Source organism: Dendropsophus ebraccatus, chromosome 4 (genome assembly GCF_027789765.1).
Source record: "Dendropsophus ebraccatus isolate aDenEbr1 chromosome 4, aDenEbr1.pat, whole genome shotgun sequence".
In the NCBI taxonomy this organism is placed as follows: Eukaryota; Metazoa; Chordata; class Amphibia; order Anura; family Hylidae; genus Dendropsophus; species Dendropsophus ebraccatus.
The window spans coordinates 130,498,015-130,514,840 of NC_091457.1; the positions used below are offsets into that span (position 1 = coordinate 130,498,015).

The window sequence follows — 16,826 nt, forward strand, 5'->3', positions numbered from 1 at the left end:
ATCGATACCTTAATTGCGCATATGTGACTTTTTGATCGCATTTTATTACACATTTTCTGGATTTGATGCAACCAAAAATTCACAATTTTGCACTTTGGGATTTTTTGGCGCTGACGCCGTTTACTGCGCGAGATCAGGAATGTGATAAATTAATAGTATGGGCAATTACGCACGCGGCGATAGCAAACATTATTTATTACATGGGAAAAGGGGGGTGATTCAAACTTTTATTAGGGGAGGGGGCTTTTTATTGACAACATCACTTTTTTTTTTACTTTTACACTTATACTAGAAGCCCCCCTGGGGGACTTCTAGTATTAGCACTCTGATCTCTAATTGAGATCTATGCTGTAAAGTTATACAGCATAGATTAATGAGATAGGCACTCGTTTGCTTTTGACTGCTGCAGCCGAAAGCATTCGAGCGCCGAGCCGGGATCAGCGCCATTTTGACGGAGACCCCAGCAGGTAACAGACACGGAGATCGCTCCAGACCAGAGTGGAAACATAGCTTAAGACTAGACTTGATCGAATTTCAGGAAATCCTAGGTTAGATCGAACTCAAGTATTCACGAACCTGACGCATTTAATTTCTGAAGCCTTCCTGGTCCGTGGGGAAGGAGGAGACTGTTCGGATACCGCCTGGAATTCCGGGATTCAGCCTATTACCTAGAATTTCCCGAAGTCCAATCAACTCTACTTAAAGTGACACTGTCACCCCCTTTGTGCATTCTGACATCTCTACACAGGTGTAAAGGGTAAATTTAGCGTTTGTTTGTTTTTACCTTATTTCATATCATACATCATGGTGCTTGTTCAAGTAAAAAGTGTATTTTATCAACTGCAGATTGTATTAAGTGGGCGTGGCCTCGCGGCATTAGCACCACCGTTGGCCCCGCCCCCTTTGACGCCCATTGGTTGGCCGACGTAAAGGGGGTGGGGTCTAGACCTTTCAGCCAGCCTATTCCAATGGCCAATGAGAGGGCGGGGGCAACTGTTGCGTTGTGGGCGGGGCTAGTGGTGCTAATGACGCGAGGCCACGCCCACTTAATACAATCTGCAGTTGATAAAAGGACACTTATTACTTGAACAAGCACCATGACGTATGATATAAAATAAGGTATGAAAACTGCTAAATTTACCCTTTACACCTGTGTATAGATGTCAAAATGCACAAAGGGGGTGACTGTCACTTTAAGACCACTTTTGGTAAAAACATTTCACTGTATCATCTTATGGAATAAGCCTTGAAGTGATTTTCACCTATTTCACTGTCTGACCCTGTTTGTTTTTGGATGTTAATCCATCAACATTGGGACTGTTGATGCTACAGCATGCATCCACGCTACTTAAAGTACGGTAAGTAAGGTACTCCAGGTAAAGATAAAAATCTGGGTAGGGCAGGGGGTGGTGGGAACATAATAAACATAATCTACTTATACTTACCAATCCCCATGCCTCTGCAGCGCAGCTTCACCACTCAAGGTACCCCGCCAGGCTCCTAAAGCTCCTAATTCTGTAATGTCCCACCACCACTAAGAAATGGGCACTCAGGTAATCAGTGACTGAGGTTGGACATTTTTGCAGTCACTGATTGGCTGAGAGGGTAGTCGCTGTGGTGCTGTGACAAAACCGGATCCCAGGAGACAGGTGGGTGACCAGGAGCAGTGAAGCTACAGCTGCAAGAGCACAGAGTGGGGGGGGGGTATCAATTCTTTATTATGTTCCCACCACCCCCTGTCTGCTATGGATTTTTTCCTCCTTTGCCCGGAGTATGCTTAAATTAAGTCTATTGAGATACTTTTCTGTGCCTCTGGAAATATATGTTTTGTCGGTATATGTCTGAATGGCATGTGAAAAGTGCCTCGCACACATGAGTGTCCCCAGCCCAGCATAATGACAGGCAGCTTCAATTCCACAGCTGACTGTCATTAACCCCTTAAATGATGCGATCTATAGCAATTGTGACGTTTAAGGCACTCAGTGACAAGACAAGCTCCTGTCACTGACTGATGGGGACCTGCGAAGTGTTTAAAAAAGTGTAATTAAAAAAGAAGGTTTTAAAAGTATAAAAAATACCTTATAAACCCCCCTCCCAATAAAAGTTTAATATAGCCCCTTGCCTATTATAAAAATATTAAAAATAAATAAAAAAAACATATTATATATCGTAGCATGTGGAATTTTCCGATCTATCAAAGTATAATATTATTGTTCCCACACGGTGAACAGCGTAAAAGGAAAAAAAAAACACCAGGATAACTGATTTTTTTTCAAATTATTCCAGAAAAAAAACAACAATATGATATTTATAAAAACTAGAGATCATGACGGAAAAAATGACACCCAGACCAGCCATGTAGGTAGAAAAATAAAAGCGCTATGGCTCTTAGAAGGCGGGGAGAAACATTGCATTAATTTGACCCGGACATCCGTGCATCAATGGGCTCTGTCTTGAAGGAATTAAGATAAAGATCAGGTACAAAAAAAATTAATAAATAAAGCTTCTATTAATATATCAATACATTAAATTGTATCATCAATTTATACTATCTGTTAATTTTATTGCAAATTCTAAAAACGTAATAAAGAAATAGAAAATATATTAGATAAGCTCATCATACGGTGATTGATTGTTGTTTCTTTAATCGTGAATTCTCTCTGTACTGACAAATCTATCCCAAAAGGACACGTACGGTTTTCTAGCCACTGTTTGTCAAACAACTACATCTCATGTTCAAAAAAAGATACGCAGAAAAATAAAAGATAAGACAACTGAAAGAAGTGGAAAAAAAATCACGTATTTTCCTTATCAATCAGTGTGACACAAGGAAGAATCCATCTGTTGTTGGGAGATAGGGACATTAAGTCACAATTGATGGCCAATTCACCAGCGAGACACACAGTCAATGTCAGGTCAAGTTACTTAAGATAAAAAAAATACACACACATCTGCAGGCTGTCGATGTGCTTAAAAGTTATACAAAGGGAATTTGTTTTTCGAATGTATCAAGGATTGTAGATTTAAAAAGTAAACTTTTTTTTTTTTTTTAAGAATTTAACCCATGATTATCCCAACATCCAGAGCTACTGTAGACATACAAGCTAAGAACCTGTTTACACTCGATGGAAATTAGATAGACCAAATTATAAAGTAAGGCAGTTCTTCAGGATTCATTGGTATCCATCTAAAAACACCTACTGTACATCACATAAAATACAGCTTTGTTATCAATAGGAATAATAGCACCTATCAAACCAATTGAACTTGATGGACTCTTGTCTTTTTTTTATCTTATTAACTGTTTAAAAATAACATTAAAAAATGATGATACAATTCATTGTATCACTCCACTGTTTTGTCACTATGTCTATGAGTAGAATACATATAAATTCTGGAAATAGTTTTGAAAAATTCACTATAAAAAAAAACTATAGATTCTACAGTATATACAAATATTGCTTCAAAAATTCTATATCCATCCCAATCCAGCCCTAGGCAACTATGGGCAACTGGGCGACAATCCCTAACTTTCAACACGTGAAACACAGAACACAGACAAGATGAACAAGAACAAGAATATGAGAATAGTCAGAAAGCCGGGTCAAAACAAATGGGCAGCAGAAGTACAGAATAAGAAGCCACAGAATGGTCAGGTCATGATGGCCAAGGTCAGGGAAGCCAGATAACAAAGAGTTGTCAGGCTACGATAACCAGGGTCAGGAAAGCTAGAAGATAACACAGTAGCACAAGGAATGCCAAGCACACTAGTAAAAACTAGTCTAAAAGCCAGGGAAGGGTTAACTGACTTGGGATGTTATATAGGAGTAGAGATAAGTGAAGCAGTTCAAAATTCGTTTTGCGAGCTTCGCGAATTTCAGTCAAATTCGTTAAGATTCGCAAATCGGATTTTTAACAAATTTCATTAAAACAGCCAAAACTATAGTAACTACAATACTGGGACTAGGGATGGTCCGAACAGAGTTCGGTTCGGGTTTGTACGAACCCTCGGTAATGATTCCCGCTGTTTGCCCGCTCCGTGGAGCGGGCGGATCCAGCGGGAGGACCGCCTGGAAAACTGGGATACAGCCATAGCCATAGGCTGTATCCCAGTTTTATAGGCGTTCCTCCCGCTGGATCCGCCCGCTCCACGGAACGGGCAGACAGTGGGAATCTGCTGCCGAGCGTTCGGGTTCATACGAACCCGAACTTCGGCAGGTTTGGACCATGCCTAACTGGGACTATTACAGAAGGGCAAATTTGTTAAAGCATGTTGTTGCAAAAGTGTCAAAAATCGGAAAATCACAATAAAAAAAAGTCAACCACCCAGTAAATCATTCATTTTCTGCCATTCCTCTCCTCTCTGTCCCTATATCACTCTCTGCTGTAACTGCCTGCTGCCATCCTGCTCTCTCCTCCACACACAGCCAACTGGCCGCCTCCATTAACGTACTGCCTTACATAGAGGGGGAGGTGCTGACATCACAGAGGAGCCTCCAGCTAATTATGGGGTTAATCCCTTTCTCCCGCCCAGTGACGTTCCAGACAGCATATGCCATCCCATTTCGTTTTGTTTTTTTGCCAATTTCCTTAACAAATTGATAGGAATTTGCTTTGCAGAACAACATCTTTATATAGGAGGTCAGGGGTCTGGTCCAGAATGAGCTTGCTACTTTTCATACTTATCCATCTGTGCTTCCAATGCATGAAAAAAAAAATATTTTGTTCTCTAGTGAGAAGAGTCAAAGAGGTGTTTCTATAAGCCCCTGAAGTGTTAAGGACTGTAATGCCTCCGCACGCCTGCACGTCTCTTAGTGAATCCTGCCGTCTGGGCGCCCGATCCTGCGCCTGGCATACTAAATCTACACCTGCTTCCAGCAGGTGTAGATTTGGATCATGATTTAGGCCTGTAAGCAGGCTTAAATAATGCAAAATGAGGCGTGGGAGGAGGCCACGCCTCCTCCCCGCCTTGTCACGCCCCCCCCCCCCCCCAAGCTCCCTCATCGGGTGAGCGGGGTATACGGCAGGCGTACGCCAAGGAGAAGGGGCGAAACTGCTCCTTCTCCTTGGCGTACGCCTCGGGCGGACGCTTCATAAATGTCCCCCCATGTGTCTTACTGACCCAACAGCTAACAATGACTGTTTCCCTTTAATGGTTAAATCTTTTAAAAATATGGTGCTGCAAATTCCTCTGAAAATGGATTTTTATTTTCCTAGAAGGACTCTCCATAGAATTCTTTTGTATGCGGCTTCCACGAAAGAAATGAATGCACTTTCAATTTCTCCATACAATTAGTCTCTTACCTCTTTGTTGTTTCTGTCTGCTTGTACTAACGTCCCATTCAGACATGGCTCCACGTATTGAATTTCTTCATTATACTGTAAAAGAGACAATAAAGCGCAGTAAATACAATAGATAGAAAAACTTGATGTACTGCACATATAATATACACCTAATTCTATAACAGCATAACAATACTGAAGGTTTTACTCAGTAGGAATTATACAGATTTTATTTGTGATTAAAATAAACTGAGAACTACAGCCATGTATATACAGTAGTACTTGTATCCTTGTCTTGGTAGGGGGTAGTCAGACCTGTACTGTTTTATGTAAAGGTTTACATAAGCACACTATTTTTGTTGGTATCCACTTATAGAAGATGGATTGTCATCCAGAGCTGCATTCACAATTCTGCTAGTTAATACTGGAATCATTCAATACTCTCTTGTTACAATGCTTCTTACTGTACTAAGTGATTTAGTTTTTAACCACATAAGATTACTATAAGATGAAAACTATACAACGAGCTGTCAACAATGGGAAGAAAAGAGCAGCATATCAGGAGAAGGGAACAAGTATGCTAAATTAATTTATTTGCAAATGATAATAATAATAATAATAATAATAATAATAATAATAACAATAATAATAATTAAATAACTAGATGAGTCCCATAAGTTTAGCTATGTTAGTTAAGGTAGGAATACTACAGGATATGTTATAACTAGCTGATCAGTTAAAGTCCAAACTCTGGAACCCCCATGATCACGGGAACCTAGGTGCCTAAAAATTGTTGTCTGATCCCACACAAAAATTTCTTTTAATCTGTCCCTACTGCTTCTTAGGGTGTGTTCACACGTACCGACTTGCTGTGTATTTATCGCTGTGAGTTTCTCGCACATGAATCCACAGCGATACTGATTGCTATCAAGTCAATGTATGTGTATTCTTGCTGCGTGTTTGGTGCGATTTTTACATGCGAGTTATGATTTTCACAGGAGAGTTTAACACCACAAAAAACGCAGATACTTTCATGCGAGTTTTATGCGAGTTCTGTGCGAGTTTTACGTAGCGAGTCTGTACGTGTGAACAGACCCTTAGGGTGTCTTCACACATACCGTATCACTGCATATGTGTAAAACTCGCACGAAACTCGCATGAAACTCGCACAAAAGTATCTGTGTTTTTTGTGGTGTTAAACTCTCCTGTGAAGATCAAAACTCACATGTAAAAATCGCACCAAACGCACCAAACACGCAGTGAGAATACACATACGTACATTAACTTTATAGCAATCAGTTTCACTGTGGATTTATGTGCGAGAAACTCGCAGAAATAAATACGCAGCGATACGTATGTGTGAAGGCACCCTTAGGGTCTGTTCACACGTACAGACTCGCTGCGTATTTATCGCTGTGAGTTTTTCGCACATAAATTCACAGCGATACTGATTGCTATCTAGTCAATGTATGTGTATTCTCGCTGCGTGTTTGGTGCGATTTTTACATGCAAGTTTTGATTTGCACATGATTTTCACAGGCAAGTTCAACACCACAAAAAACGCAGCTACTTTCGTGCGAGTTTGATGCAAGTTCTGTGCGAGTTTTACGCAGTGAGTCTGTATGTGTGAACTGACCCTTAAAAAGGGGCTTTCTGGGGACAATATTTATATAAATAAGCCCAAGGCTGCAGTAAAAAAAAAAAAAAAACTTAGTGTTTCCCCACTGCCGGTCTTCAGTGCTCTCTATTTCTTCCTGCTCTTGTGATCCCATTTCCATTCAACATCACTAAAGCAGGAACTGTCTGCTCAGTCAGTTACTGGCTTAGGCGGGTCACCCCTGCAGCCAGTGATTGGCTGAATGCGAAGCTCCTGCACACATGGGATGTCACAAGAAGCAGGAAACCACAAAGAGCACAAGGGCCTGGGAGAAGCTGATTAGGGCTGATGAGTATAGTTTATTTTGGTATCAACTGGTCTCTTTTATAAAAATGAAAAGTCCTTGAAAAACTCCTTTTAGTAACAAATGTATGTTAGGAAGAAACAGTGAAGAGATAGAAGGGAGAATGACGAAACATATAAGTCTGCAGAGGAACTAAGTACACACACATTTTAAACTTGCAGATTTATAATTAGGACTATTAGCAATATTTTTTCTTCGGCTTCCAATGCAAAATTAAGCTTCAAAGTGTGAACTACTGGTGAATTCTTGTATTCTTGAAGTCCCCATATTTACATGTACTCACATCCCTCTAGTAGTTCTACCACCCTTGTGTATCAAGAATTCCAAGAATTCAATCAAATCTAAATAAATCAACACAAATTGGTGGCCTCCTCCACCTGCAGCGGATTCTGAACACAAATATTCCATTTCTCTTAAGCATTTTCTATTGAATGCATGACCTCCACTGCTCCAAATCCATTGTCCCATCGCTATACAGATGGTGAAGTTAACACTCAGCGTCCTATAATAAAACTCAGTGCTGCAATTTACTGCATGATTTGGTGTTTTAGTTCAAAGGGAATGGAGAATATGTCTCTTTCATGTTCTGTCGCTGTTTGTCATGCACTGTTGATCTGACCTTATGCATTACAAGAGCGGCCCATTAATCATTACGCTTTATTCCTGTACCTTGGGTGACAGAGAACCGGAAAAACCTCCACCAAGAGACCAAACGTTCCAAACAGCATTTTTCTCTATGGATTTTCTTCGAGAGTCGGCATTATAAAAATTCTGATTTTCCCCATCCCCCTTGGAGAAGTATCACTTTAAATGGATACAATTTTCCTTAAACATCCTGCAGCTTGAATCTGGTACCTGAAGAGGGCAAATTCTATTATCTGTAATCCCCTGTGAAATGAGTTATCATCGCTATAGAGTCCATGGCTAAAGCTTATAATAAAAGTTCAATCTATACTAGAATCCTTTAAATTATACTTTATATTAAAGTAGTGGATCTTTAGCCTCAGACCCAAGTGATGGCTGGATAAATCTACATTTACTTGCTATATGTACAAGTTCTAGCTTAGAGACGGTAGTTATGTGTATCCAAACAATGGTGCCTGTAAGTACAAAATCCACTTTGCCACTTACGAAGAAATGGAATAAAAAACATGAGGACTATGTGGTGACTCTCTATTTATTTTTTTTGCAATGGTTGGTATGGTGTATCACAACTTGCCTTATTGCCAGGCCACCAAAATGTGAATTTGCATTGTTTTTTATTATGTTTGTATTGCACATTATTTCTGAACCAAGAGTAGGAGGAACATCTAGCCATCTGTTACTGAGGCCTACCTAGGTTTGCAATGGTGTCATCCTTGTTCCTGCAAAATATGGGCAAAATTTAAAGTAGCCACCTCATTCCTGTCTGAAGGACTTCACAGGATCTTTGAAGGACTAAGGGCCGTATTAGGGCCAGTTCACATAGAGTAAAAGAAGCGTAATTCCATGACGGAATTTTCTGCCACAGAATCCCGCCTGCTTCAATGTCATACGGTCTGTCTATGGGAAGGCTTGCGCACCTCTGCTCAAAGAATTGACTTTTCAATTCTTTGAGCCGAGAGGCATGGAGAGAGGAGGCACACAAGCCCTCCCATAGACAGACTGTATGACACTGAGGCAGGAGGGATTCCATGGTGGTAAGTTCCGTTGCGGAATTCCGCCTCTTTTTCTCTTTGTAAATTGGCCCTTACACTGGCCAATTTTCTGGATAAGCAAGCGCCAATCTGCTAGTATCCCCCTTCCTTACAAAACCGAATAAGCAGCTCCATCATCATGCAGCAAAGGCTGTAAGCAAGTACCTAATATACGGCTCGATAATCAGTGTAAAATTATAAACTGGTCTTTACTGTAAAATTATAAGCTGGTCTATGCAGTGACAGGCCGCTCAGCCAATCATATTCCTATATACAATAACTGTAGTAAATGCTGCCTGACATTCTAGCTGTTACCGCTCACTGTGCTAGAAGCTAGAAGCAGAGTCAGTGGCAATAGTAAGGGTTATATGCCGGAATAGTTGTTATGAGCAATAAGGCCACTATCCTCTGGGACAGTTATTATACAGTGCACGAGGCCCATTGTTTCCTTAGTGACTTGTCTGAATCTGATAATTATAATAATCATCCATCACATTTGGCCCTTTAGCCACCTTAATTAGCCAGATAAGTAATTGCTAGAACCCAAACAACATATTTCATATAAATTCTGATTATTAGCTTTGCTACAGAAATAAAATAAATGTAGGAGATAGAAGGTTCTCATAATGTAATTATGGCTCTCACTAATAATGCCCTGTGTAATTACGCACTGGCTAATTAAAGATTAATAAGGGAGATATTTGACCTTACTAGGCATTTCTAGTATCTGCGCTTTATAGTTTGTGGAGAAGATTTGCATAAAATAGTTTGAGATCGAAAACTGTTCAGTAACTTAGTAACATGTATATGTGTGTACGTGTGTATATGTGTGTACATGCAGGGCCGGGCGAGCCGGGCCACTGCACGGGGTGCCCACAGCTAGGGGGCACCCTGCGGCACCCGACAGTACCCGGCCCGCAGCCCCCGCATCCTCAGGGCTGGCCGGGGGATCTGGAATCTAAGTTCTAGATCCCCTGGCCAGAGCGACCTTTAGCTGTGCGTACGCAGGCACAGCTAAAGGAAACAGCATCCGGGGCAGAGACACAGAGGCTTCCTGTGCAGTCAGCCTCTGTATGACAGGTGGCTGCCTGCACCGGAAGCCAGAAGAGGACAGGACTCACCAAGAAGAGGAGCTGGAGGCTGCAGGGTGACAGGTGAGTATCTGGTGGGGGAATCCTGCACAGAGGGAGCCCCGATATATCCCGATAATCCTGCTGCCCCCCCCCGCGATAAGCCCCGCCCCCGTGCCAAAGTTTACATGTCATCCAGCTCTCCCAGCATCCTGTATGTCAGTGTAATAGAGGTCATCCAGCTCTCCCAGTATCCTGTATGTCAGTGTAATGGAGGTCACCCAGCTTTCCCAGTATCCTGTATGTCAGTGTAATGGAGGTCACCCAGCTTTCCCAGCATCCTGTATGTCAGTGTATAATGGAGGTCACCAGCTTTCCCAGTATCCTGTATGTCAGTGTATTGGAGGTCACCCAGCTCTCCCAGTATCCTGTATGTCAGTGTAATGGACGTCACCCAGCTTTCCCAGTATCCTGTATGTCAGTGTGCAATGGTGGTCACCCAGCTTTCCCAGTATCCTGTATGTTAGTGTAATGAAGGTCACACAGCTTTCCTAGCATCCTGTATGTCAGTGTAATGGAGGTCACACAGCTTTCCCAGTATCCTGTATGTCAGTGAAATGGATGTCACCAGCTTTCTCAGCATCCTGTATGTCAGTGTAATGGAGGTCACCCAGCTCTCCCAGTATCCTGTATGTCAGTGTAATGGAGGTCACCCAGCTTTCCCAGTATCCTGTATGTCAGTGTAATGGAGGTCACCCAGCTCTCCCAGTATCCTGTATGTCAGTGTAATGGAGGTCACCCAGCTCTCCCAGCATCCTGTATGTAAGTGTATAATGGAGGTCACCAGCTTTCCCAGCATACAGTTTGGGACCTAAGCATACAGCATACAGTGTGCGGAGCCTAAGATGTCTGTCTGGCAGGTCCTAAAGAGATGAATTGTAGCTACCGATATCTGAAAAACAAAAAGGGAGAAATACAAAAAACACACAAACAGGAGCACAACACTCATCATTGTGTTGTGCACCTTACAGTATGCAGCATCTTTACAGATCGCTGCTTACAGTCTGGCCCCCAAGGGGTTAAGGGAGGATGCATTGCATCCCCCTTAACCCCTTGGGGGCCAGACTGATGTCAGACTGCACCCAAATTAGCAAGGAAGGGGTTAAGTGACCCCCCTTCCTTTCTGGGATGGGTGCAGTGCTGGGGAGGGGGTGGGGAGAGCTTTATACTCACTCTCCGATGTCTTGCTCTTCTCTCTTCTCTCTTCCATCTTGTCTCTTCACCGTCGGCGGCACAATGAAGTCACTGTGCTGCGGACGGCTCTTTTATATGTGCGATCAGCTGATTGCACATATGATTCAAAATGTTTCTTCTAATAATGCTATTGTGATAGCATAATTAGAAGAAACATTTGATGTTTTAATTGAAGTAAAGTATTGATTAGTACAGAATGCTCTATTTACCGGGAATATGAATTAACGGCTTAATGGAGCTTTCTGTACTAATTAATATTTAATTAACAAAACACATTTTTGTTGTAATAAAATCAGTTTCGTTGTTCAATAATTTAATTTAAACAAATCCATACTTGTGCAATTAAATATACTGTAAAAAAATAAATATATATAGAAATATACATTTATTGATATATATATATATATATATTTTTTTTTTTTTTTTAACAGTATATTTAATTGCACAATGATGAATTCATTAGAATTAAATTATTGAACAACGAAAGGGACTTTATTACAAAGAAAATGTGTTTTATTAATTTATTATATATACTATTAGAGGCATTGGCATTCAGCATTATTGCCGGCTATTTTTTAAGTACTCCGTACGAGACCGCCTGTAAATCCACGGCCATGAATTTGAACAGTTCCGGCCGCAAACAATGGTCTTGTTCATTTTTTACGGGTCCGTTTACGATCGGGCCGTAGGCTCATACGTAGTGTGCACTGTGCAGCCGTATATCGTATACTTTCCAGCGTACGCATCAACCTCAAAACTACGGGCGAATATTCGCGGTTCGCACTATGGCCGTACATATACGTAGTGTGAACATAGCCTGAGTGTGTGTGTACATGTGTATGTGTGTGTATATGTATGTATATGTGTGTGTGTGTGTGTGTGTGTATATATATATATATATATATATATATATATATATATATATGTGCGTATACATGTGTGTGTGTTTTCCTAAAGCATGTAAGCATGTCATAAATAACTATACATTCTCAGAAACAAGGATATAGCAGTTATATCAAATTGTGAAATAATTAAAAAAAAAAATCAAAACTTCAATTCACCAGCCCTCCCTGGAATGTCTTAAATGAATGCTGCACAAATGTATTGGTTTAACCACTTCAGAACCAGCAAGAACAAAGCAATATAGTAATATTCAGGTAAGGCAATTGATATTTTTTAATGGTACAACTTTTCCTTTCCTATGACTCATTAACATTAAAGAGATATTCCACTCAAACATAGCTTTTCACATGTTGCTGTTGATGCTGAGACTAACATTCCCCTCCATACTTGGTAGTATCTAATGAGTCTACTTCTCCCAGTTCTGAACTGCTGCTTTCTCCTGAAGACGCAAACATCTGTGTGTGAGATTTTCTCTCCATCTTCCCCCCATCTCCCTCCCCACCTCCCTTCTGAGATGGCTGATGTAAACAAGTCTCTATCTGCAACATTGCAGCAACTTTTTAATGTCTGGAGGATTTATCACAGGGAGTTCATCAGCAACTTGACCTCAGATTAACCCTCCCAGCATTACAAAGAAGCTTCAAAGTTGCTGACAAAAGGGTCTTGTGTACATCAGTCATCTGAGAAGGTAGAGGCGAGGAGAGAAAGCTTCACTCTCAGATTTTTGTGTCTTTAGTAGAAAGCAGAAGCTCAGAACTGGGGGAAGAGACTGAATAAATAAAAACAAGTATGGAAGCAAGTGTTAGTTTCACTATGGGCAGCAACATATAAAAAGTTACGTTTGAGCGGGATACATGTGTAACTCTCCTTTAAAGATAAAACAAGCGATTCCACAAGTATTGCATAGGTATCTTGATCTTCCTTCTCTGTTTTGCAAAAAAAAAAAAAAATGGTCTTAGACCAACTTAAAAGCTAATCTTGGGCTAAGTTAAAAACTTCCATCTGTGCTGAAAAAAGTTGACGGCACATGTGTGAGATTTCAACTGAGTTCCTCAACGGAGCTTGTCAATCTTTATTGGAAGAGGTGGGGGGTAAAAGGTGACAGATGACGAATCTAAGATCGGGGTGGGAACAAACAGTGACACAGACCCACCTCTGCGACATCTGAAATTATGCCAGAACAGAGAACAAAGATAAAGGTACCTACACAATGCTTGCTAAAGGAGTACTCTGGGAAAAAAAAAGTTATAGAGATGTATAAATTACTTCTACTAAAAATCTCGTCTTACAGTACTTCTCAGCTGCTGTATGTTATGAAGGAACAGTCTGACACAGTGCAAATCCCCATAGAAAAACTTTCCTGCTTTGGATAGTTTCTGACTCAGACAGAGATGGCAGCAGAGAGCACTGTGTCAGACTGGAAAGAACACACTACTTCCTGCAGGGCAGACAGCAGCTGATAAGTACTGGAAGACTTGAGTATTTTAAATAGAAGTAATTTACAAATCTATAAAACTTTCTGACATCAGTTAGATTGAAAAAAGTTTCTGTTTCTCTGCAGTATCCCTTCACTGGAAACTAGCTGAACTGAGATATGCATAACTGTACTGTCAGTTTCACTTTGAATAAATTGACTAATCTATGCCGTTAATATTCTTATGTTTATCTTTTTTTTTAATTATATTTCTAAAGCAAATCGACAAACAAACACACTAGAGGCAATGATGGGTTAAATAAACAGAATATGCTGTAGACAAATGCAAACATTTTTGACTTTCCATGGTTCTTACAACAAGAAAATATTAAAAAGTCAACATCACCGTTACTTATATATATATATATATATATATATATATATATATATATATATATATATATATAAAAAAATAGACTTGCTGCTTGATAAGTGGCTCCAAATACCACCTGAGAGCCTAATTATCACACGAAATGGACTGAAAAAGCTGCGTCTATTGTTCCCCCTGTTGTTTACCAGTGGGCTTGTCAATGGTGATTGGGCAGGAGTTTACAAGAGCTCAACTCATCTCGTAAATTAATAACAAGTGAATGCTGAAATAAGTGCGTTCAAAGTGCTGACATTGTTCAAGGACCGCCAGCAGGGGTCCAGGTGCAACCGGTTAAAAGGAACCAAAAGAAAAGTTATAAAAAAAGAAGACATAGAAACAAAGGCAACCTACGGCAATTATGTTGAAGAAGTCATCATCTCCAAGGGTGTCCAAAATAGAGGATACAGTTTGCTTTGCAATTGTCAGACGGAGGCCTTTCATGCTCCCACTTACGTCAACCAAAATCACTACATCTTTCGGGGAGGTAGCTGCCTGGATGTACCTAAATAAAGAAGAAAAAAAAAGTTACATGGTTGTTTCTTTTGTCTTATGGTTCATGCACCGTCACTACAAATTTTTTATTTCTTGTTAAGGACGTTCTGAGAAATTCTACCTACCATTTGCGGTTTCTACAGTCAAATGCAATCACGCCATTCTCATCCGGCTCCCATTTAATACCTGAGAAAATATAACCAAAAACATCAAAAGCAAAAAAAAAATTACAACAGAGACGCAAAATTGTCCTTTTTTTTACAGAATACACTAGGATACAAGGGATTATTACTCCTATAATCCCTTGTATCCTGGTTTTCTGTGAATATCAAGATGTGTGAAGTCACCCCTGTTAGGGTGAGACCTTAAATTAGTCTCCTCAGATATACCTGGGTGCTGCCTAATCAAAAATGTAATGTGACAGCTGTCTGTGAGTATTAACCAAGACAAAGGAAAGCCACTTCAATGTTCAAACTTCAAATCAAATTTATTAAGGTAAAATCAGTTCATATCTTTAAAATCAGGTTCAAAAAATAGAAGAACCCCTTTTAGCTGCAACAACAAGTTAATAAAAAAAAAGTCCCATCACTGTCCCAGAAACAAAAAAAAGTCCCATCAGCTGTCCCATCGCCTGTCCCATCACTGCACAGTTGTGTAGAAAAATGTTGGCGACTCATTGGGTATCTTGGTGTCCATGACCGTGCACCCCAGTGCTGATGTCTGGTCCTTTAATTATGGGCAAGGGCAGTACATGTCTGTTACTGCCCATTGGGTCAACATTCCCCCAGAAGACCACCAAAAAGTTAGCCCATTCTTGCCACTGTCACCTCCTCAACGCTTGAGGGGGCCAGTTCTGCACAAGTTCTGCCTCCACCAGCTTGCAACCATCCACCAATTTGACTACAGTCCAACCTGCCCCGATGTCTTACCAACGATGTCAGGCCCGGCGCTCTCAGGCTGTCCTCCATTTTGTGAGCCTCGGTGAACGAAGCCACAGTGGGCAGGAGCTCCTCTGGACCATCAGGGTGGAGAAGGAGATATATGAATGGCTCACCCCAGGTCAACTAACGGAGGGAAGTATTGTAGCCGACAATGGGAGGAACATTGTCTCTGCAGTGCAGCAGGGAGTCATACACTTTGTATGGCACATGTGATAAACCTCATAGTGCACAGGTTTCTTCAAACATGTCGTGCCAATTGTTGATCCCTTTTGAGGACGCGACTCTGTGAGCAGGTATCAAGGACATCATCCCACTCATCCGTATTCTGGAAAGTGCGGTAACCAACATCATCAGCAAGGAATCCCAGGCCACCACTCTAAGGCTGACCATCCTCCTCCATGAATAGCCTGCACTCAGGCCAGTATTATTGAGAACAATCAGGTACTGCCTCCTCCTCAAATAGTCTCTTTTTAACCATACTGGGCTGTTTGCAATCGAGTGCTACTGCCTCCCCCTCCCCCTCCTCCACACTGGGTCCAATACAGTGCTTTTACTGCTGCTGGTTCCACTGTCAAATGTCTGTTTTCAACCCTACTGGGTTCAAGGAACTTTGTGTCCTATGTCCCGTGTAATCACTTACACCTTGGCTAATTTTTTTTCACTATTTTTGAACTTTGATTTTTTCCCCCACTTTTTTCATTGTAATAGCAACTGCAACTAAACCTATTACTAAACTATACCATATCAGACTCCCACTATTTTAGGTTCGGTTCGGCCAAATCCGAACTTCACGAAAGTTCGCCGGATCGAACCGAACTTTTGAAAAGTTCGCTCATCCCTAATATATATATATATATCACAACAATATGTGAGATATACAACTATTTGACAACTAATTGACATATGAGAGAGAATACAATTTCTGCGTATAAAGGGGCACATTTTCCAAAACCTTAGGAAACTCTCAACAGTAGATTTTTACTCTTTGTGGTAGATTTTTTAAAGACGATGTTCCAACAACGTAAAACACCGTCCTTTGCATAGCAACGGACGTTGCTATGATGCTGGCCACTAGGCTGTTCCTGCTGCCAATACTGCTGTGTCTAGAGGGACTTCCAATGCAAGTCTATCAGATCTGTCCGGGTCATAGACACAGAGCAGAGAAAGAAGCACGCGGAAGCTCTGTTGAACACTTAGGGGAAAATTTATTGTTGAGTCTAATAGAAGTGATTTCCCTGTGCTTGGTGAAGTTATCAAATATTGCTCACAGCTTTGACAATTGCGCACAGTATTTTTTATCTAAACAAGTAAAATGTGTTCACCTGGTCAAGACCACACATTTGCACCAATAGATGCAGATTTTTATTTTTTTGTGCACATGATAAATAAGGTGCAAATCCCG

At 40.9% G+C, this 16,826-nt stretch overlaps 1 protein-coding gene across 1 annotated transcript in view; it reads right to left on the reverse strand.

The window, feature by feature from the left end:
• CACNA2D3 (calcium voltage-gated channel auxiliary subunit alpha2delta 3) overlaps window positions 1–16,826 on the reverse strand; it is a 636,447-nt gene that overhangs the window by 354,852 nt on the left and 264,769 nt on the right. Inside the window, exons 7-9 of the mRNA XM_069967934.1 lie at window positions 14,609–14,669; window positions 14,343–14,493; window positions 5,305–5,379 (exon numbers count right to left, since the gene is read on the reverse strand). Of these exons, the coding sequence (XP_069824035.1) occupies window positions 5,305–5,379; window positions 14,343–14,493; window positions 14,609–14,669 (287 nt within the window). The remainder of the gene's footprint in view (window positions 1–5,304; window positions 5,380–14,342; window positions 14,494–14,608; window positions 14,670–16,826) is intronic.